At 40.4% G+C, this 22,833-nt stretch overlaps 3 protein-coding genes across 5 annotated transcripts; 1 reads left to right on the forward strand and 2 right to left on the reverse strand.

The window, feature by feature from the left end:
- Positions 1–97: 97 nt before the first annotated feature.
- On the reverse strand, positions 98–9,161 carry slc7a3b (solute carrier family 7 member 3b). Its single transcript, XM_067248291.1, has 12 exons — positions 9,018–9,161; positions 5,239–5,718; positions 4,773–4,934; positions 4,465–4,636; positions 4,124–4,242; positions 3,812–4,034; positions 3,428–3,567; positions 3,207–3,309; positions 2,823–3,055; positions 2,513–2,679; positions 2,238–2,346; positions 98–2,088 (listed from the first exon to the last, which is right to left on the reverse strand). Exons 2-12 carry the CDS (start codon positions 5,606–5,608, stop codon positions 1,946–1,948), a joined length of 1,941 nt encoding a protein of 646 aa, XP_067104392.1. The 5' UTR covers positions 5,609–5,718; positions 9,018–9,161; the 3' UTR covers positions 98–1,945.
- Positions 9,162–9,644: 483 nt separating this feature from the next.
- Positions 9,645–12,856, reverse strand: LOC136954656 (sorting nexin-12-like). 3 transcript variants are annotated; one of them, XM_067248294.1, is made up of 5 exons: positions 12,657–12,856; positions 12,068–12,163; positions 11,820–11,944; positions 11,499–11,589; positions 9,645–10,398 (listed from the first exon to the last, which is right to left on the reverse strand). In XM_067248294.1, exons 1-5 carry the CDS (start codon positions 12,819–12,821, stop codon positions 10,387–10,389), a joined length of 489 nt encoding a protein of 162 aa, XP_067104395.1. In that variant the 5' UTR covers positions 12,822–12,856; the 3' UTR covers positions 9,645–10,386. The 3 variants fall into 3 exon arrangements, with proteins under 3 accessions (XP_067104395.1, XP_067104394.1, XP_067104393.1); XM_067248293.1 differs by having other exon boundaries at positions 9,645–10,395; positions 12,657–12,841; XM_067248292.1 differs by having other exon boundaries at positions 11,491–11,589; positions 12,657–12,841.
- Positions 12,857–13,635: 779 nt separating this feature from the next.
- Positions 13,636–21,180, forward strand: foxo4 (forkhead box O4). Its single transcript, XM_067247589.1, has 3 exons — positions 13,636–15,778; positions 15,923–17,401; positions 17,596–21,180. Exons 1-2 carry the CDS (start codon positions 15,347–15,349, stop codon positions 17,369–17,371), a joined length of 1,881 nt encoding a protein of 626 aa, XP_067103690.1. The 5' UTR covers positions 13,636–15,346; the 3' UTR covers positions 17,372–17,401; positions 17,596–21,180.
- The last annotated feature ends 1,653 nt before the right edge of the window (positions 21,181–22,833 follow it).

A 22,833-nucleotide genomic window follows, 5' to 3' on the forward strand; every position in this document is an offset into this window, starting at 1 on the left:
GTTTTAGTTGCGTTTTAAGACATTATAAACCTGTTAAAACGTGTCATTCTTTTGTTTGTTGGATTGGGATATTGCGCTAAAACAATTACCAATGAACTAATTTCCATGGAAATTTATTGACAGTTAAAACATTTGCATTTTATACAGCAGCGTATTGGTCTCTATTGTAACAGTTACAGATGATATATTTTCATCAGTTAGTACACTATAAATGTAACCATACTGAAAACAAATCTTAAGACCAGGATGCCTGTAAACATTTAGTAATAAGTTACAAAATACGCTGTTAAAGACGTTGCTTGAAACTGGAAACACCACAACATTTTAAATCACTTAATGTTCTAGAATATACAATATTTGCATAACAAAATTAGTATATCTCATATTCTGCAAGTAAAAAAAGCAACAACCTGTTCTCAGAGGTTGACCCGTGGTCGCCTCACAGTTCCTTGTTTACACCTGCAAGCTATTGGATGCCTCTGCAAAACCGTATCAAGAAGCTCCCAGACCTGAACAATTAAATACAACTTAAAATGCCATTGAAAGCACACTCAGAATACCAAGCAAAAATACAAACATCAGACGAAGATTAACCTTAACAATTAATAATCAATTGTACAATAGAAATTATATAACTCATACAACAGAAAGGCACAGGATGAATACCACAAGAGAAGGTATATAGAAGAAAAATATGACAGACCCCCATCTACTTTACATCTAAACAATAATATACATTCATGTCATCAGATCTATAAAGACTATAGTATAAAGAGAGAGATGACCACATAAAGGCAAAACTGTCATTTATAAGACAATTTGAAATATTAATAGTTATGTACAAAAATATACATATAATCCATCCATTATATTACATAGCCTTGACCAATTGAATAAAAGTATACTTTCAAAGGCATAATATTGGGACGATAACAAGGATCAATTTAAGTTTATTTGATCCCATCTCACGCTCTCTCAGTAGTGTCAGTGTTGGACAAACATAAGCAGCCTTCATTACAGCATCATTGTACCTTTATATAGAAATGTTTGTATTTGGTAGAGGTTTATATTATGGTGCAAAAATAAGTTAATTTAACAATCTCATTGAGACTTTTATGGCCAGCAGCAGCCCTTTCAGTAACTTTGAAATGCAGCATACATAAAATTGTATGTATCCAACAAAATAAACATGCATGTATCTGTATAAATATTTTAATCATCTTATGATAAGAAAAATATTATCTTTTCAAAATGGTTAATTCCCTAATTTTAATTGTGCCCCCCTTGTGGGGGGGAAATCTATAATTTGTTTCATTGTCAAAAATCAATTTAGTGCAGACTAAATTCTGTGTGGTCTGACCAGATTATCATAAGCACTTTGTGTTGTCCTATTTTTTTTTAGCAAAATCTGAACGTGTTAGGATACAAAAATTATTGACCTATTTCATTGACTAGAAGACAGAAAAATTGACCTGTTTAAGTGGTATCATGCACAGCAAAGTCAGAGGATAACTTTCATTTGTGAAAATGGCTAAAGTAAATAGCTCAAGTTAAAAGGCACTATAATAGGAAAAGGACTTAGGTGGAGGTCTGCACCACTTGAATGAAATCATTATGGAGAGAAATGACTGTCAATGGTTAGATATGTAACAATTTGGCATGTTTGTTAATTTGTGTTGGTTAATAATATTAACAATAAGTATAATAATTCACCTTAAAATATATTACTGTACTACTGGTCCTTTTGATGTGCTTAACATTGTGATGCCCTTTCCATTCAACCACTCTTGACACATAACATGAATTACCCAATGAAAGGGACAGGTTAAAACACTGTCTTAGCGCAATACTTTTATCCCTAACTGATGAAATTGAGGATAACTTCATCCATGTAAACCTAAAATACTATGATAGAGTACTGGAGTACTGCTAGTCCCTTCCTCTTCTAGGGCGTCATGCCCTCCACCTCACTGTCATCATCTGCAAGATAGATGGGACTCTTGGATCGGTGAACCGGCTCAAACTTTCCAGAGTTCTGACTTGCTTCTGAACTGTTCCTGATGCCATAACCAAAATATATGACGAAACCTGAAAAACCAGATGGAATCAGGAAGGAGAAAGAGACAGTAAGTTTGTGAAATATGTGGACAACCCTTTCAGCTTCTAGCCACACAAATGTCAAGAAAACAAGTTTAACAGGTTTAGAAGTTAAGGAATAAATGCTTGATTTCACAAACCTATTGCCATCCACACTGCAAAGCGAATCCATGTAGTTCCATCCAGTTGCATCATGAGGTAGATATTGACAAAAATACTGACTAATGGCAATACTGGGAGTAGTGGTACCTGTGGAATAGAGGGGGGGGGGGGGGGGGGGGTTAAAATATAAAATAAAACAAAACACTAGTTCAGCAGGCAAAGGGGGAAACTTTGTCAGATACTGTGTGGAGTTTCTGTTGAACTTGAGTAAACATGGAAAACGCAGGCTGGGTATTTGTACATGACACAGTACCTTGAAAGTAAGAGCCTCTCTGCTCTGAGGCTGTCTCCAGATGATAACCACACAAACGAGGGAGGAGAAAGAGAGCACTGCTGCAATTGTGACCCAAACGGGTCGGCCCTCCACAACCCACTCCCCCCACACGGCCAGGACCACACACAGCACGGTGAACAGCACAGCTACACAGAGAAGATGGGATGGGAGGAAACCAATGTTAAGCAAATACTAATAATGTACTTTATCCCAAAATTGTAAATCCCAATATTTCCATAAAAATGTACTTGCTATACTCCTGCCGTGAAAGCAGAGGGAGGGGACTCACAGACGACAGCAGTGGTGACGTATACGATGAGGCCAGAGGTCTTGGTTGGGATGTCACAGCTGGGCAGCAGCAGCATCTTGTAGGTGAACCTCTCTCTCAGGGGCCGGGTCTCAAGGCCCTCGTTGCTGAAATCGTCCCCACTGTCTCCCTCAACCATGGCTGCCTTTTCAGGCCCTGCCAGGTCCACCAGCTTCTGGCTGGGGCCGCTGATACTCAGGCTGCCTGGCTGGTACCTGGGGATATCCATACATGCATGAAAACCATAAACAGATAAACTGGCACAGTGGCCAAACATGCACTCAGATCTCATTGTGTATTAGCAAATGAGATTATTGGTTTAATTGTAGATTATAAAACTGAAAGTAACATCAGAACTGTACCAACCTGAGAATAAGCACACATACAGCCACAAGTGTGTATGCCAGAAGAGTTCCTATGGACATCAGGTCCACCAGGGCAGCTAGGTCAAACAGGAACGCCATAAGGGCTGAACAGGAAACACATTTCATGACTTCAGGCACAGTACTTTGAAAAAACTCTGCTTTAATCTTGCAATGAGATCATCGAGCAAACTGGAGACAGAATGTCAGACAGAATAAACACACCCGCTACAATTCCTGACACAATGGTGGCCAGCAGAGGAGTCTTGGTCCTCACATTCATGCGCGACAGGAAGCGAAAGAGCAAGCCGTCCTCAGCCATGGCGTAGATCACACGAGGCATGGGGAACATGGAGCCCAGCAGACTGGAGACAAAACCACGACAAATACACTCTTAAAATGTTATTAAAATCTTATTTAGAAAAGTAATGAATTGTATTATTGGAAAAAAGTCACTTTGGCACAAGGAGATGCTAAATTCAGCATTGTGAGAGGGCTCTCAGGAGAGAGTTCAAAATTCAAAATGGTTAGAATTAGAAAATAAAATTAGGATGGAATTTAAACATTTGCATATGGGCACAAGCTGCTTTTGGAAGGCATCAGGCTCACCTAGTGGACAGTGCACAGAGGGAGCCCACAGCCACAATATAGCGGGCAGGGTCCCAGTGAATGTAACTGAATGCCTCCGGCAGGGGGCTCTGGGTGTTCAGCAGGTAGTATGGCATCATCAGGGTGAGAGCCGCGGACACGCCAAAGTACGCAAAGAAGCAAATGAGCAGAGAGGCCACTATACCGATGGGGATGGAACGCATGGGGTTCTTTGCCTCCTCACCTGTGGAAAAAGGTTGTCAGGTTTTGGTTCCTACAGCAAAACCACAGACTAGTACACAACACTGTTGAGGCAGAGAGGAAATGACCTACTTGTTGTGGCTATGCAGTCAAAACCCACAAAAGCGTAGAAACAGGTGGCAGCACCAGAGAGGATTCCGCTGAAGCCAAACGGTGCAAAGCCCCCGGTGCCAAACTGCCGCTGGATGCGCCTGGACAAGGAGTAACAAGGACCTGGTTACTGCCAAAGTCAACAACTGAGGTCCGTTTCCCTTGAAGTTAAACCTCTTAAAACCCTCTGATCTATTTTCGGTAAACAATCAAGTCCCCCTCCACCCTACCCAATCAACTATTGTCTTGGGTTATTTTCAGACAAAAATAATATCCGTGTCAAAACAATGAACGTCTCAACAAGCCATCTGGCAGTGACTCACTCAGGATCACTGATATTGGTGGAGTTGATGAAGTCCTCTTGTGTAAGGTTCCAGTTGGCCCGGTCTCCCTTCACCAGGCCTGAGATGATGACGAAGCCGAGCACCACCAGGTTGATCCCTGTGAAGATCTTGTTCACAAGAGCAGACTCGCTCACGCCAAACGCCAGCAGGCCTGTGTGGGTGTCAGTGTTACAAAGCAGTCAGGACACAATCCATCTACATTGCTCCAAACAGTTGGTGAACCATTCTACTAGTTGAAGGGACATATTACGTAGCCCACTCTTACAATGGGGCGATGAGACACTCACCAGTGAGCGACAACACCAGCAGGAGAGCAAAGAGGTCTGGGTAGTCTGCAAGGACCTTCCCAGGAACATTCATGGACATAAACTCTTTAAAGAACTTTGAGATGGCCTGCCCAACCAGGTTATCAAAGGTCGAGCTCCAAGCTCGCGCCACACTTGCTGTGCCTGGGGAAGAGAAGAAGAACGATAGGAAGAGCAGAAGAGGAATGAAACATTTGAGAGAAAATGTGAACCACTCTTGTTCACCCTGTCCTGAATGACTCTTAGAGTCTATCCATCTGGAGGGCTATTCATCTGCATATTCGTTCATCTTCAGTGCATGCAGACTCAGCCATCCAATTAATTGCTAAATCCCTGAATGTCAAGTTTCCACTAGTCCCCAGAATAAGATTCAGATTAGTCACATACTGATGTATTTATCATGAATACATGTTTTCCACTTTCGTCTTATCATCCATCTATAACCCACCTATGACATAGGACAGGATGAGGTTCCAGCCAGTGATGAAGGCCCAGACCTCGCCCACTGTCACATAGCTGTACATGTAGGCAGAACCTGTTTTAGGGACTCTGGCACCAAACTCAGCATAGCACAAGCCAGCCAGGACTGAGGAGAGCGCAGCGATGAGAAAACAGAGCACAATGGCGGGTCCGGCCTTTTCCCGGGCCACCTCCCCTGCCAGGACGTAGACGCCAGCGCCCAGCGTGGCACCAACCCCCAGGGCTATCAGGTCTAGTGTTGTCAGGCAGCGGGCGAAGCGAGTCTCCTCCTGGCTGCAGTCCAGCTCCCGGCGGCGGAGCAGCATCTTCCCAAAGGAAACCAGTTTCTTCTGAAGCATGTTGTCACAGGACAGGAACCAGCACTGATCCAGGAATGGGAATATAGACTGGAGGGGGGGTGTAGACTGCTCTGTGTAGACTGCTCTGTGTAGACTGCTCTGAACTACAGCTGTAAATAAGAATGACAAAGAACATTATTTAGGTTAACAGGGTGTGGGAATGGGGATCATAAATGGATGGCACATCATGGTGTGACACATTTGATCTTCATTCATTGTATACTTCCTGGGATTGTAAGAACATATGTTTCCTGACACTGAAGATATTAGGTGATGATAGAAGTGGGTTATATGACACCATGCTCGCAGTCTGATTTTGTGTGAGGTACTAAATATAAAGAGGCAAGAATAGGGTTTACTCAAATCACACATGATACAATCCTGATGGTTTGGCAAGAAAATCAAGAAATGGCACAACCTATTGTACTCTGAGCAACAGAACATGTTGCATCAGAAAGTTGATTTCACCAGTGTAATAGGTAAGGTTAAATATATTCCAAAACGGTAAAAATACAAATTAAAAATGTGCCAATATAAGGTAGGAAGCTTACTTAACACCCTTCAACTCAATAATATCCTACTTAAAATATTCAATTTTCTGCTCCACACCAACACACAACCCCAAACGCCTGTAGCACTTAATGACGCAACATCAAAGCAAGGTGTGGCAATCCATACAAGGTCTCTGACACAAACAAGAGTCCCAAATCATGTTAGTCAGGGGAGTGTGCTCTGTAGACCGTGCCAAGGACAGGCACAACGTCACAGTCATATGCCAACGTCAAGCACAGCTTTCTGTGTATCTCAAGCTGCTTAAAGAAGTTTGGCCGTACTCCAGGTGATTTAATAGACAGAGTCGGCTCAAACCCAACCACTGGCTGGTAGCCCTAATAGAATGAAAACATGTGGAGGGACTGACCAGTACAGACCCTTCATCTGAAAAACTGGCAAACCTAGAGGCAGGCCTTTCACAAGGAGCCAAAAAAAGCTAGACAAAAAGGGGTTTTGGACAGAAATAGGAGAAAGAAATAAGAGGGGAGAAAGGGAATGGATGCATAGTTGGTGAAAAGGAATGGAAAACTCTGATGAAAGGACTGACTTGACACAGCAGACTGATTAAATTTTTAGCAAGTAGACAGATGATCCCCATACAAGCTGTGCTAGAAGAATATAAATGACCAATCTAAATATACAAAAACAATTCTGCTACTATTCAACAGAACATAGACTATAAACATGGAGTAATGAAAAGGGACATCAAATGTCTAGTAACAAGAGGTTGAGGGTTTTTTCCTCACAGTTAAGCTAGTTAACACACGTTCTTACTTGAGAAGCCATGCAAGTTTAATTAGGCTCAGTCTGGGGCACACCTCATCAAGAGTCAATGCTTTTTGACTGACATAAGACAACACCCACTCAACAATCAAAATATCTTTGACGCAGTCCAACTCTAAATACTTTCAGGTGTGTGCTCTTTCACAATCCCTACTTTGGTATGTACTTAGCTAGAGCGGATACACACATTGGCTTGTTATGCTGCACGGCACACAATAAATCCTTGCATAACCACAGGGAAAAGCTTCAAACTGCTAGCCCCCTAATCCACTTCCTTGTAGTCCCTTACTTGTCATTTGATAAAATACAAAAAAAAAAAAAGTTTGTTGTAGTCATGACTCCTACATATATGTTTTAACTAGAACAGCATACTAACCAGGAAATTAGCCACAATGTGTGTGTTGCTTGGAAGTGGGGTGGCCTTCAACACAAAACCAACAATATTTACATGTAATATTACACAATCAATGTTTTGGAATATTTCCCTGTTAAATGTCTTTCTTACACACTACTGCAACCTTGCTACACTAGACAGATCCCACAGTATACAGTTACATTCCTGGATAACTTAACCTATACAACATTTGTTGTTTAGCAACTATTTTTGATGTTGTACAACTCAAAAGACCCTGATTTGATATGGGAGGCACAGTCTGATATACAGACAATGGACATAGACTACACCGTTTTGGCACAGATAAGAGCTTGCATAGCAAATAGACAGGCTCGAGACTCAATTCAGAAAACCTTGCCCCGGTCATGAAAACCATTATAGCCCTTTTGGAACAGAGTACGGTTTGCAGAAGAATAAATAAGACGGTATAGAATGTTCAATTTCAGGGTCCTGGAATGTATTTTAGAATGTGCATCTCAATGACAAACCCTCTCCAGCTCTGAATTACCAACCTGATGAACACTGCATTTGCTATTCATCGGTTTCCTGCCACCAAAGGGCAACCTAATTATGGGCCGTCTGGACAATAACAGACCACAAACAATCACATAATTCAGCAGCTTCTTCCGATTCACTGAAATTATTACTGTAAAGAGATTGACCATAGGTGAAGACTCTCTTTCCGCATCTTTATAATCATCACACTGAGCGGCTGTTGCATCTTTACCTTGACCCCACACGCAGTAATGTACATCTGCTCAGTCAAGCAACGTCTTCTTGGCGTGCCATTCAGAAGTACAGCTGGTCATACCAGTTTAATTATGACGCTAAAATAAAACGTTTGTATAAATATTTTAGATGCCAGGTATCAGGAGTAGCCACTTATAATTCGATGAACTGACACTGGTTACAGTCTACTAAGAAGTATTAAAAACAAAAACCTAACTGAATGAATTCTAGCTTCATGACGTGCGGTAGGATGAATAACAGCGAAGGGGATACGCTTCAGGTTGCAGGTGTGTCAGCCCCATTCTTAGTAAACGAATTACTTACTTATTCGAATAACATTGTGAATTAGTTACTAATTAGAAATTACTTACTTATTAGAAATGAGTCATTATGACTCATGAGTGTAATGCGGCTTTCAAGCTAGCGAGATATAGGCAGTTATCTCGCTAGCTTGAAAGCAGCATTACACTTCAGTACAACCCCACTAGCAGCCAACCTTAACGGTAGTTATAACTAGTAACTGTAACCCTATCTTCTGCCACATATCCACGGAAGTTCCTAACAAGGCCAAAAACCCAACAGAGGTTGTGGGTCTCGAGTTTGCTACAAGTATTAGTAGCAAAGAGGAAGTAGCTAGCAATATTTGCTGTTGCGCGCGTCCGTAGCTAGCTAATTAGTTGGCTTCAAAATAGTCAATGGGGCATCCATAGGTAATGAAAACAAGACGCGAGATGATAGTTGATGTGATACAACTATCCCAGCAGTACCACTGTGGCAAAGATGACAAAAAATGAAGACAAAATTATATGAAAGTAATCTGTCTAGCTAGTTAACTTCATAAATGTGACTCTGAAACGGTTAGCTTACTAGCAATAGTGGTGAAACAACAAACGCTACATTTAAAAGCGATGTTTAGATGAAAGACCGATGAAAGAACGATGTACAACATACCCAATGTCGATTAATGGGATTTTCGGCGATGGACGCCTACGATGGTGTGCAGTCTACAGACAGAGTAAACGTGTTTCAGGGTATTCAGTAAACAGCTATTCCTCAGACACACACAACGGGGGAAAGCTACAACTCACGACAATGAACACATGCAGAATGTAAAGCTTACAACCAGCGTGGTTTGATTGGCTTAGTATGTTTCAATCCCGCCCCTCTCAAATGTCGTTGCAACATTCCAATGACGATTGACAAGAAACATAATTCACTTATTCTGAACAAAATGTTCGATACTTTATTTCGAAATGCCACTAAATATTGCAAAGTCTTGCCAATGCTAGCGATAATGATACTGGAATAGGTAAAACATCAAATCTGGGGTATTGAGCACTGTGGCGTTGGGACCGGAACAACCATTTTTGGCAAACCACAAGGGCGTGGGAGGTGGGCACCGACGTCATTGGAATGTTGGGTACTACCCTGAGGAAAAGGGTGCCACACGGATTACACGTTTTTCTTTTATTGTGTAGTGACAATTTATTTTCAAATCTGTCAAACTGCTTCATAAAACAAACCTGTGTCCTTGTGGATAATTAGTGTACAGCAATGATGAAGAGACAACCAGTTCCCTTGGATCCACAATGATTTAATAAACTGAACATTACATTATCAATCAATGTATAAAAATGGTGAATTCTCAGCAGCAGCTATGTATTTGAAAAGTGATCAAATACACATGAAAATATTGTTGAACCCCCCCTCACCCCCCACCCAAAATAGTGTTGCTTAATCAGTCATAGACTAGGCAGGGGGTCAGGAAGACGTCACAATCACAGGGCAGCAGAGAAACGACTGTCTTTGGTGCTTTCTGGTGAAATGCATGGCTGAATAAGAGGCAATGGATGCACCTGAGGACCACCACATACCTTCTGAGAAACTTGACAACTCGTTTGTGTAGAAGCAAACTTTGTCTATTGTCGCAAGTGTCGATAGAGAGCAGTTTCAACACATTTTAGAAAGAGTTGAAGAGTAGCAACACGAGGTTTGGATGTCAGTGTAAAAAAAGACACTATGACATGTACGGTGAGCATAGGTTTCAGTTAAAGTCTGCATGCAAAAATCCCCCTTGATTGACAATGTATTCACCTTTCCAGGCTACTGACCTAAGCTCTACACTCCATGAATATATTGCGGCAATTTCTTGGTTGATAGATAAGAACAAGATATGTATATATTTACACAGTATTTACAGAGTTCAGACATTTGCAGGCATTGAAGGAGAAGATGGTCACCTGCACCACAGGTTTTTGTTATTTAGTCAAACAGCCAGGGCTGGGTTGGAGGCTGGGCTGCATGCACCTCATCACTTTCATCACTGGCACTGCTTTAAAAACAAAAACAAATTACATGTAATTCATAGCCTCATTGACATGTGCATACTTCAATCTTTGCTTCAAATGTACTCAATATATTTAAACTGAGGTACCTACACTGCAATAAACCAACATTTACATTTCTTACACAATTTCAGATGGGCTGATGAGTAACAAACCAACACAATGTTGATGCACATAGGTATTTTTACTATACTGGTATAGTATAACCACATCAGCATAATGCATGCCCTCTGAATACCATAATGACTTATGGGTCCCAGTCCTCTAGTATGCCTTTGTGACCAGTTGTGGACAACAGATTAAGAAAACAGCACGAGGATAACTTTTACTAATACGCAGTGATGATTCACCCATGCACGCCACACATACCAGAAGAAAAATAAGAAAGTGAAATGCTGTTAAGTGTCACTACAAGGTCTTCACTGACATCCTAGCAGAACAGCAATGAAGTAAAGCTGATACATCTCTTGAGACAATATAATTGAACACAACATTGTTAACCCCTGCCCCACCTGTATAAAATATTTGTTCAATAACCATGCATTTGCATGTAAAAATCTATAACTATGATATTAAATTGAATAATAAGCATAACAAGACTTACTTTATTCACACCTAAAAAAAAGGGTGGGGAAAACATTGTAAGACAAAAAAAAGACCTGTGATAAAGAACAGATTCTACACAGCTCCTTTCCAATGCTAAATCCTATTTCATCATTTAAGCGGATGGTCTGCCCTGCCACCTGCTATATGTTGTACTTGTACATCTTACATATAACATTCCAATACATGAGACACCAAACACACAACACACACACATTTGTTGAGAAAGGAGCATTATGTGTATCTGATGATATGCATAAAAAAAATTCCACATGGTTCTGAGTGAATGTGTAAAATGTATAACATGTTTTAACTGAGGTTAACCCTGTTTGTATACATTATGAATATTTAAATTATTTAGTGTAAAAATAAATGCTTTTTGTTTGCAGATAATGTATTGTAGGTTTATAAAAGCCACTGCCTTTCTGACACTTAAGAATCTCCCACCAAACCAGCCTCCCACCCAACCCTCCTACTGGCGTACTTTTCCAGGAATGTAGTTCCGGTCAATGGACTCATCCTGCAGGAACATGTGGAGACAGCGTTCATTCTGAGCCAGGGGATGGCCTGCGATTCTGGTGAGAAAATTATGACATGCAGGGATAGCATGTATCATTAGCAAGCATGTGTCATCCGAGTATGATGTATGGAGATTACCATCAACCCAATACTGTTGAAGGAAGACTTGAGGTGAAGTGCTTTTAGATGGTGAGAAGTTAGGGAAAGAAACCCTAAGACCTTTCCCAGCTCCTCACTTAGTTTACGCTCATTTGCTAACCACAGAACACACAGTAACTATACAAACCTGTTGATAAACTGCTCCAGGCCTATTCTCCGCTCCTCAATGAAACCCTCTTCAAAGATACCCTCATCTCCTCGGAAGGGCAACTGTCTCTTCAGAGCTTTCCCAGGCAGAGGGGGTACCACAATCTATAGATAGCACAAAACTCGAGGCTCTGTAACCATACGCCTTCATTGCATGTAATAATTGAGGCCATATAACACTGCTAGACTTTTTTATCATCATGATTTTGCATGATCACCTTCACCTACCTTACTATCTCGTTCCAGCTCATTTTTCAGCCACTCAAAATCGCTGTATCTTCTCCGTACACATGAATCCTTCAATTTAAAGATCGGTAGGTTTGTCTGTGGGGTAAAACAAATACGAGTTAGCAAAAACTCAAAATAATGATGATGCAGTCTGGTAACATGGGCGTACGACACAACTTAGCTATGTGATTCATGTGGGTGACCACATCATCTCTAGTAGTTGTGATAAATATTTTAGTATTTTCAAGCAATAATACAAATAAGACACACGCTGAAAAAGGGATGAATTCGAATACATCATATTGTAAGACATACACCCGACCATCTACAATTGTAGTGGGTTGCCTGCTATCTCACGTTAGCAGATCTATACATTTCGGTGCCTACCAGAGCATCTTTATGACAATAACATAGCAGACGGTACAATTTATTCAGTAGACAAAAGTGAGAAAAGCTAAGCGGAAACGAGTGAGTACTGTCTAGACTTTAACTAAAAACCCCTCCCAACCACGGACTTCCCAACCCCTGTTCCAGTTGCGAGGCCTTGTCACACTCGCAGTGCTATTCCATCACCAACGCTAACACTCACCCGCATTCGCACTTGGTATGTTGTGAATCGGTTCCGGCCGACCCCGACAGTTTGTGGGTCATAAACATCAATTTCGAGAAAATTGCTCGGGGGACCATAAGCATCTGTAAGATCCTGAGGTTTGGAGTTTAATCGGCGAGTATCTGCTACCGTAGGGTCGGACATTTTCGGTTTCAGTTGATGCTAATCTCTAAACGATTGCACTCAGGAAGCGTCCTCCTTCTTCAGCCAATCGAAGCAGAGTATATGAAGATCCCACCCACTCGAAGAAACAGAGTGTACTTCTTTCATTGTGGCAAAAACAAGTGTGTAGTGTCCAGTTAGGTTAGCCTACTTGAAACAATAAAAAATAAGAATAAAGTTTTGTGTGTAGTTATGATTACTTGATCTTATTAATACTTAAAATGAAGAAATGATTTAATATAGTGTTAGTATCACAGTACATTATCTTTTAGATTTAGGGTTAAATTGACATGTCACCCAAACAAATAATCTGTGGAAAATGTCCTATGGTGGGTGATGAAAAAGTTATATATTTTATACAAATATCTACAATGGGAATATACATGATGATAAAGAAAGCCATTCAGAATTCATAACGGAATTAAAAGGTGTCATTAATCTAGTTTATTAGACGAGACACATCTACCACAGAATGTTCAGTCTGTCGTTTGTGACATCAACTTTCCTTTTCTGAGACAGGCAAAAAGACTCATTAATTGCATTTCAAGTCAAATGGATTTTCACCAGCAAGGGAACTGAAATGTGTAGCTTTCTACTCTTAGTACACTATTACATAATTATAATGCAGATTATCACCTAAGCACTGTAAATCTTGCCTGAGTCCATAAATTTTTTTTGAGCTGTACTGTATTAAAACCTCCTTGTGTTGCACTTATCACATCATGTCTGACTTCAATTCCCAGCATTCCTCCATACGCAAGCGCAGAGTGTGTCGTCTGGCAGTGGTAAACAGACGTCAGAAGGGAGTCTTCGCCTCGAGTCAAAACAAAGCAAAACAAAACAAAAAGATCTACTGTTAATTCATATTTGGACATTTACATGATCTATAAGTCAGATAAAACATATTATTTAATCTCTCGGATGTTGGAAAGAGGGGCTTGTAACCGTTTTTACGACTTTTTAAAGGATTTTAAACTCCGAAATAACTGGAGTTAGCCAGCTCGGCTATCACGCTATTTCAAAACTACGTCGGGGAGTTCCTGAGGTGTTCGCGAGTGGATTTAAAGATTTCGTGGACTACGCCTTTTGCTTCATATATACTTTTTACGGAACAAGGAGAACTGGTACAAATCAGCTACATTTGGAAAGTGCGAGCATCGTGTGCTGCCGCTGCGGCGTGTCGAGAAACATGGCAGATGGTGACACGCGCTTGCCCACAATGTGGAGGAGCGTACAAACCTGAATCAGTAAAACAGACTTTCTCATCTATTATTTCTCTTCTGCTTTTATAATAGACCTGCATGATCAAACCGTTACAGAAGTGTTAACTCTTGGCATATTTGTTGACTAAATAGTGAAGTCAAACAGGGGTCTAAAAGCCTGTTGTTAGGCTACTGTTTCGACACATTTGAGCAGTTCCTAAACCATTGCGTCGATAATCATTTAATAATTGTACATGTGAAATCTTAATTCTTTATTCTATTGCTCAGGTTTTTTAACGTAGATGTTTTAATTCGAATGAATTAGGTAACGTTAGTGTTTACTCGATTATTTTAAGAAGCTGGAGGTCTTCGTGCGCAGAAGCGAGACTGCACGTTGTTTACAAGTGTAGACTGAAGCCATGTAAATCGCTCTTTTGTAAAAGTGACCCACTGTAGTAATCCAAATTTGTTTGGTTTTTATCTAAACTTTGTTGAGATGTCTAGATGGTTTGAGAGAACTTTTGAACAATGGTCTGAAACGTTTATTCAGCCATTTATTTGATAATCATTGCTGAATAACCACCATTTATATCGAGCATTTAGTTGCTTTTTATGATCCCAATTACCAGATATTTCTTTTTAATTTGAAACGTGACAAAGTTAAACAAAAACGTGCTATGTTATTTACTCATAATAGCGCTCCTCAGAAACGCTTTGCCATTATTATAGTCGTCAGTGGAGCATCAGATGGGTTAGTCATTCATAGTAATTTTCAATCCTGATGTTTAGATGTGCATGCATGTTCTGCTCCCTTTGTTCTTTTTTAAACAAAGGAACCCACATTCTGGCTCTCTATGTACTTGCTCTATGTAAATCGGAAGGTTTATGATAGTTACTATTAAGGAGATTATTTGTGTCCCCTAATCTCCAATCTCAGGATTAACTGAAGCTATTGGTGTATCCAGATTATTGAGTCCATCTTCTCCCCCAATAGTAGACTTCAGACTGTGTTATTTAGCAAAAAAAAATCATGTTTAGAAACAAAATTAGACCAATGTGAAGTTGCAATACAAGTCTTAATTTGTTATGAAATTGGCCCACCTGCTCAACCAGGCTTGTGCTGAAGCACGTGCCCTGGTCACCTCACTTTAGACACCTTTTGGTCTTAATTTTAATATCATTTTATTTTACTATCTACTGCATAACCAGATTTTCCAGTCGTACCTTTGTGGTACTTTATTTATTGTTGCCACTTAAGAAATACAACTGCTCTTCAAGGAGAAAATCATTGACCTAAACATCACAATGGAAGAATCATCAGTACCCCCGATTGACCCAGATTTTGAGCCGCAGAGCAGACCTAGGTCGTGCACATGGCCGCTCCCGAGACCCGACATCTCAGCTGTCAAATCAGAGGGGGCAGACGGTACTGAGTCGGCTGCTGGAACCCCGCCTGCTGACGAAGATAAGCAGGAGCCTCAGCAAATCACATCCGAGCCTGAGAAAGTCACAGTGTCTGAGGGAGGAGTCTTAGCTGGAGCGGGTGGGGCGACACCTAGAAAGGGATCATCACGTCGGAATGCATGGGGGAATCAGTCTTATGCTGATCTGATCAGTCAGGCAATTGAGAACTCCCCTGAAAAGCGCCTTACCTTGGCACAGATCTATGATTGGATGGTGAAAACTGTGCCTTACTTCAAAGATAAAGGAGACAGCAACAGCTCTGCAGGATGGAAGGTAAAATAACCAAATCATTCTTAAAATTCTTTACATATTTGCACCGTTGGCACACATGTTATTCAATGTTACCACCTTGCTATTTACACTAAATACATTTGTACATTTTTCTCTCTTTCCTATCGATCCCTTCTATCGTTTCAGAATTCAATTCGGCACAATTTATCACTCCACAACAAGTTTTTGAGGGTGCATAATGAGTCCACAGGCAAAAGCTCTTGGTGGATGCTCAACCCAGAGGGGGGTAAGACTGGAAAAGCTCCCCGCCGCCGAGCCGCCTCCATGGACAACAGCAGCAAACTGCTAAAGAGTCGAATGAGGGCCAAGCAGACCAAGAAGCAGGCAGTGGCAGCAGGGCTAGGGGGGCACAGTGGGGCTTTGCAGGGGGATGGAGGCACAGGGTCTGGGGGCGCCGATAGTCCCAGCTCCTCCCAGCAGTTCCCTAAATGGGGTAGCCCATCATCCCGTGGCAGCCTTGACGACTCTGACATGTGGACCAGCTTCCGTCCGAGAACCAGCTCTAATGCCAGCACTCTGAGTGGCCGTTTGTCCCCAATCGCCCCCGGACAAGAGGATGAAGATGACCTGCCAGAGGAGGGGCTTCTAGGAAGCTACACCACAGGCAGTCTGCCCCCAACCCTCACAGAAACCCTCATGGAGGAGCTGGACTTGATAGATGGACTTACACTGATGACCGCACAGCAAGGAGGTGCTAGTCCCAGCACAGCCCCACCAGCCCCCCCCACCCCACTTCCCTCTGCTGCTACTCTGCTGCCTCGGGGCTCCAGTTTCCCCTCCTTCCGCCAGATGCAGCCAGCCAACCTCCCCCAGGCCCCCACCCAGCCTGGGGTGCAATCCTCCATCTCACAGTGTGGGAGCAATAACTCTAAACCCTCAAATTTTGGTAACTCTCTTTTCAATCCAATACCCAGTCCTGGCTCCCGTGGGACTGGTCACTATGGCACTCATGTACCCTCCAGCCTTGAGGCGCTGCTCACCTCTGATTCTCCACCTCCTAGTGATGTCATGATGACTCAGGTAGACCCGCTGATGCCTAGTCCTGGTGGGGTGGGACTGATGGGTTTGGGGGGAGGCATGGTAGGAGGTCGGCCCAAGCAGAACCAGTTGTTGTTGAGTAAGGGACTTGAGACAAACACGGTGGCATCCATGGGTCTGCAGTCCCAGCACCATCACCAGCAGCATCACCATCACTCTCAGCTGGGCCTGGGCATGATCCTGTCTGGCATGACCCATGAATCTTCACAGCTCTCTGCCCTCAAAGCCCAGCACACACAGGTGCCAGGAGTGGGGCCTCACCACGGAGGGGGCATCTCAGCCAACTCTGGGGGTCTGCAGGGATTAAGTCAGTTTGGGACTCCTTGCTTCCTGTCCAGCCAGGATCGCCTGCCCACAGACTTGGACATTGATATGTTCACAGAAAACCTGGATTGTGATGTGGACTACATCATCAACAGCGACCTCATGGATGGAGAAAGCATCGACTTCAACTTTGACCCCATAGTGCCAGGCGGACAGGGCTACAATGGCCCGGCAACCACACAGAGCTCTGCCCATAACTGGGTGCCTAGCTAACTCCCCAGTCAACCATGTTGTGTTAGCCAGGTAAATTGATTCATTTGTATTAAACACTCTACATAGTTCCCTTGCCGTTTACGAACACCTTTACATTTGTTATAGACCCAATAATCTGTCACAATAATATGCTTTTTTTGTGAAATAATGTGCATTTTCTCATTTGTGTGTATTAGTCAATGAGAATACCTTAAAATAAGAGTTTTTGACCATTTCCATTGCAGGAGAGGATTCCAAACTCGTCTTCATCCACAGCAAAAAACACGCCCCAGTACATTTTTCCTCCTCTCATCCCGATTGGCTGATGATCCAAAGCTATTTTTAAATTTAAGTTGTACTTTTGAGTCTCCTTTGGATTTAAAGACAAAACCAGACCTCATCCATGTCATGTGCCAATACGTGTGGAGGGCCAGGGAGGGAACACTCTATGCACCCAAACTTGATCTCAGTAACACTTGAGCAATTTTTTTTTTGCTATTCTCACTTTTTGACTGAATTATTATTTTTCGTCAGAATAAATGTCAGTGACATGTCAATGACAGATAAATGTGTTGGAGTGAAAAAGCACAACTAACAACTCCAATATATCTGGATTTAATATTACAACTATTATAACACCAAAATAGCTTTATAATTGATATATGGTACCCCTCTCATCCCAAGGATGTCTGGAAGATGGAGCTATCTGGAGAAAAGGCCAGTTTTCTGTTTAACGGTAGTTGGTAAAACATTTTAGATTTGAACATAACAGACTTTTAAAAAGACTGCTGTGTGAGTGTTTATGTAGGAAACTTTTGTACTTACACTCCACTGTGCAGTTCCCAGAGACTGTACAATGCAGCTGGACTACTCCCCTTAAGCATCCCACCGTGACATGGACATAGGCAGATGGTGTTTCTAAAGTTCATCAACGGCTTGATTTAAGAATGCATGGTGATTCAAATTTTGTTTACGCAAGTTGATCCATCTGTGTGTATGGTTAGTTTGTTGGTACGAAATGCATGTTTTTTCTTCTCATTTAAGATATGCATACTGCGAGTTATTACTTAGTTAGAGGAGAATTTAGGGATTCAACAGTATGGGGTGATTGTATGATATGCATTTACAGTTTGGCATTCAGTACTTATGCTCAGTGTGTGCTCGTGAGCAGAGTAGAGGTCACTTTGATTGAATGTTTATCTCCCGATGTGCATTTACACTAACATAATGAAGAAATGTGATTTTGGAATATTTCCAGAAGGGCATTCAAATGGAATTGTATTTGCCAACAAATCATTTTTGGCAAGGTGTTATGAGAAAGTAAGCAGGATACCTCTGCTGCCAGATGGGCCATCTGATGTCTTTGCAGAGCTTTTGTATGTCTCTGAAAGCACACAGGTTGGAAATTATATTCCTACAGATGCAGCTCCCACACTCAGATCTGTGAAAGGAGAGGGAGTCCAATTAAGGTTAAATCATTTCATCAGAATCGGCTGTATACATGGCTGTGTGTCAACACACATAACATGCTATGCAAAATCAATCAGGAGAACTAGACAAAATCTTGAAGGACATTGTAAAGATCACTTCTTGAAGGGTTTTGCTTTTTAATGTGTTTTTTTGGTATGTTGTATCCCCATAATATAGGGATATAGGGGCTTCATGTGAGAAGATTGTCTCATAGATTACACTTTGTTATACAGTACTAACAGTCGTTTTATGAAATTAATACAATGTGTGAGACATTAAGAAATGAATATATTTGACTATAGTTTTAATATACAATTTAGATGGAGGTTATAAGTGAAATGTTAACAGATATAAATATATTACTAATCAGAAACCTTTTTTTTTTTCTTTTTTTTGTTACATTGGAGAGAACAATTTCAGATAATCTTTAACGGTCATTTTCTATATATTCTTTTATTTTTGTAAAAGACAAGATGCATGTAGATTTTATACATAACCAAAGGAACACTAAGAATTGCATGGCAGATGGGGAGTGCTTGGGACAAAATGATTTCAGTGTAGATAAGCGTAAGAGCCTGTCTTAAGACATTGGAGATGAAACAAATGCAGGTGAGGCTAAGTACATGTATACTTGACCAGCATAACAAAAAAATTGAATCCAAATTGATTTGCCATTTGGTTCTTTTGACTTGACTGTTGTAAAATGGTCAATTCAAACCCAAGTGAAACACCCAAGTGAAAATAACCTGTGCTTGGAACTTACACGACAGAGAACATTTATCCCTCTGTCCGCCAAGCAGTAAAGACGAATTCTCATCTCAGACAAGATGTGAAATTGATTACTTCTCAGGGTCATTAAAAAGAATATCAATGGAAAGATAAATAGCAACCTCCTTATTGGAGTAATCAGATAATCATGAGAAAAGCAATATTTATTTTAGTTTATTTCTCTGGTGAAACACAAGACTGGAAACCAACAACCCCTACTTTTCTGTTGATTTGCTGATGATGTGACATAGACTTAGCTTGGATTGGAGTCACATGAGTGAGTTATAATTAACAGGTATTCAAATTTTGTTTCACACAACAGTAAAAAAGAGCTCAGTAGTCATGTATATCATAACAGTAGTATTGTCTAAGGTTGTTAAACTGCCAATATTGAACACTATAGCATGTAACTTGGTAGCAAGATGCAGATGTCATTTTCATGTCGTTTTTTGATTATAATGTGTTTGTGTTAGGCTGAAGTTTATATTTAATTATTTGTTTATTACAGTTTTTTTTTTTATCATTGAAAGTGTTGTTTGTGTTTACCAGACTTTAATTTAGAAATGCATCCCCACAGTCTGACATCTTAACTCATATATTTACTTTAAATGGAAAACATGAGTTGAATTTTTATAAAGCACTCTGTTCTCAAAAAATGGTGCTTAATGTCATAACCAACATACCTTAAGAGGGCCATAATGCAACTGATGTATGAACAGCTTTCAGGGCCTTGAATAATTTGTATACAGCAGTACAAGGATATCTTGAATGGTTACAATGGTAGTTGTGTATGATAAACACTTTTCTTTTTTTCTTGTATATTATTATCCCCAAACATTGTCACTTAAAGAATAGGTTTGTATTACCAATTGTGGAATACCAAGTCGTTTTCAGGTATTCTTTTAAGGTATGAAATCTTTTTTCTTCATTCTCCCCACTTTTGTAAACCAGATCCACGTTTCTGTGCTTTTACAGAGAATTTTATTTTCTATTTTGCTACAGCTCTTTTGTAGATGTTCTTTCTTATTCTCTTTCGTTCTCTGACTCTTTGATAATCAGTTGGATTGAAGTGGCTGTGTGACTTGTCTGATTAAATCAGAGTGGTGCGTGATTTGAAGAGTACAGGTTATGGAGGACCCCCCCCTTCCACCACCCAGAAACAGTATTTGTAGGGCCATGCCTTGAACTCTCTAGAGGAATCACCACACCCCACTAAAATGGTATGGAATTTTTAACATTGTTTCCCCCAATCTATGTAATCATAACTGTCTTTATATTTCTTTCTTCTATTTCTGTACTACTCAATTTCTTATAATTAAAAGTAGCAGTTAGTTATGTTTCTTATTTTGAAATAAAAATGGCCCCACTTAATACAGTATTTTAGTATGTGGACAGTTGTTTTTTTTTTATTGTTTTGGGAGGTGGGGGGGGGATTGATGAGTTGTGCATAGCCAATATGTGTTGATTAATTTTTTGATAGTTTCTCTTATTAAATGTATTCCCTAATCTTACTTTACATATTGTAAAGTCAGCCAGAGATGACAGTGAATGCAGCTCAGGACAGTCAAAATAAACCTAATCTGTTAAACTAACTTTGTCCAGTCATTATTTTATGACTTTCTGGTGTTTCTTAGTTGTATAAGCTTTCAGAACACAATAGGGCTGAACTATTTACATAAACCTGATTGGAATTTTCCTCTGGAGAGCATTAAAGTTATCTATCTAGATTGGCCAATGGCTTAGTAATGCATAGCTCTAGAGATCAAAAAGCGAAAATTGAAAGTTGTCCTGATTAGTTTGTATCTTAACTGTTACCTTCATGGTTAGAAATGTAGCTGGTTACTAGGGGTGGGAATGTTTTGGTACCTCACGATTCTAATCAATTCTTGGGGTCACGATTCGATTAAAAATCGATTCACGATTTGTTATCAAATTTCGATTCAATATATGCTTACATTATTTTTTGTAGTTTTTTATAGAAAAAACCCAAACTTTTTTTTACATTTGTGAATCGATGTGAATTGCTAGAAGAGTGAATCGAGATTCATATGTGAATCGTTTCCCCCCCATCCCTACTAAGTAGTGTGCTAGTCTGGATGTGGAGATCTTAAGGAGCCCAGCTTCTTGTTGGGGGAAGAGCACATTGCCGTCACACTGCTAGCCTGGCTGATACATATGAAGACCGTTCATGAAAGGCCTGTCTAAACATTGTCTAGAGAGTTAGTTCACAAACCCCAATATATTGAATATTGATTTGATATTTAGATGTCTAAGCAACTTATTGAAGGGTGATGGGGAGGAAGGGGGGGTGGAGGGTTGAAGGGATGGTTTAGACAGGGCACCCCCCCCGATATCAGTAAAATTAATAATCAATTGGTTTGAGCAAGATTTTGAACCAGGGGTACCATGTTTGCCAGTAGACTCGATGGTAGTCGCAGTAGACTCGATGGTGCTTACCCACTGAGCCAGAGGGTTCCTGCAAAGTTACTTTCTACAAGACAATGTACTTGCCCATATGACATTTCGATTCAATGTACACTACCGTTCAAAAGTTTGGGGTCACCCAGACAATTTCGTGTTTTCCATGAAAACTCACACTTTTATTTATCAAATAACTTTCAAAATGAATAGAAAATATATTAAAGACATTTACAAGGTTAATTATTATTTTTAGAAATAATTATTTGTATGTGAAATATAAATTTTGTTCTTCAAACTTAGCTTTCGTCAAATAATGCTCCATTTGCAGCAATTACAACATTGCAGACCTTTGGCATTCTAATTCTAATCCTTCTAATCATCCATTAGTCTTCTAAGGCAATTAGCAAACACAATGTACCATTCGAACACATGCAGTAATAGTTGCTGGAAATGGGCCTCTATACACCTATGTAGATATTTCATTAAAAACCATACGTTTCCACCGAGAATAGTCATTTACCACATTAACAATGTATAGTGTATTTCTGATTAATTTCACGTTATATTCATTGAAAAAAACAGTGCTTTTCTTTGAAAAATAAGGACATTTTTAAGTGACCCCAAACTTTTGAATCACTTTTTTAAATTTGTGAATCGATGTGAATCGCAATTCATATGTAAATCGTTTTTTTCCCCCAACCCTACTGGGTACCTAAATGTTTGGTAAACAATACATATGCAATGTTTCATTAGACGAGTAACTTTTTAGCTGGTTATTGTCTTTCAAATACATAGTCTTCAGTTCACAACTTAACAGGACAATG

The sequence above is a fragment of the Osmerus mordax genome, chromosome 12 (genome assembly GCF_038355195.1).
Source record: "Osmerus mordax isolate fOsmMor3 chromosome 12, fOsmMor3.pri, whole genome shotgun sequence".
Taxonomy (NCBI): domain Eukaryota; kingdom Metazoa; phylum Chordata; class Actinopteri; order Osmeriformes; family Osmeridae; genus Osmerus; species Osmerus mordax.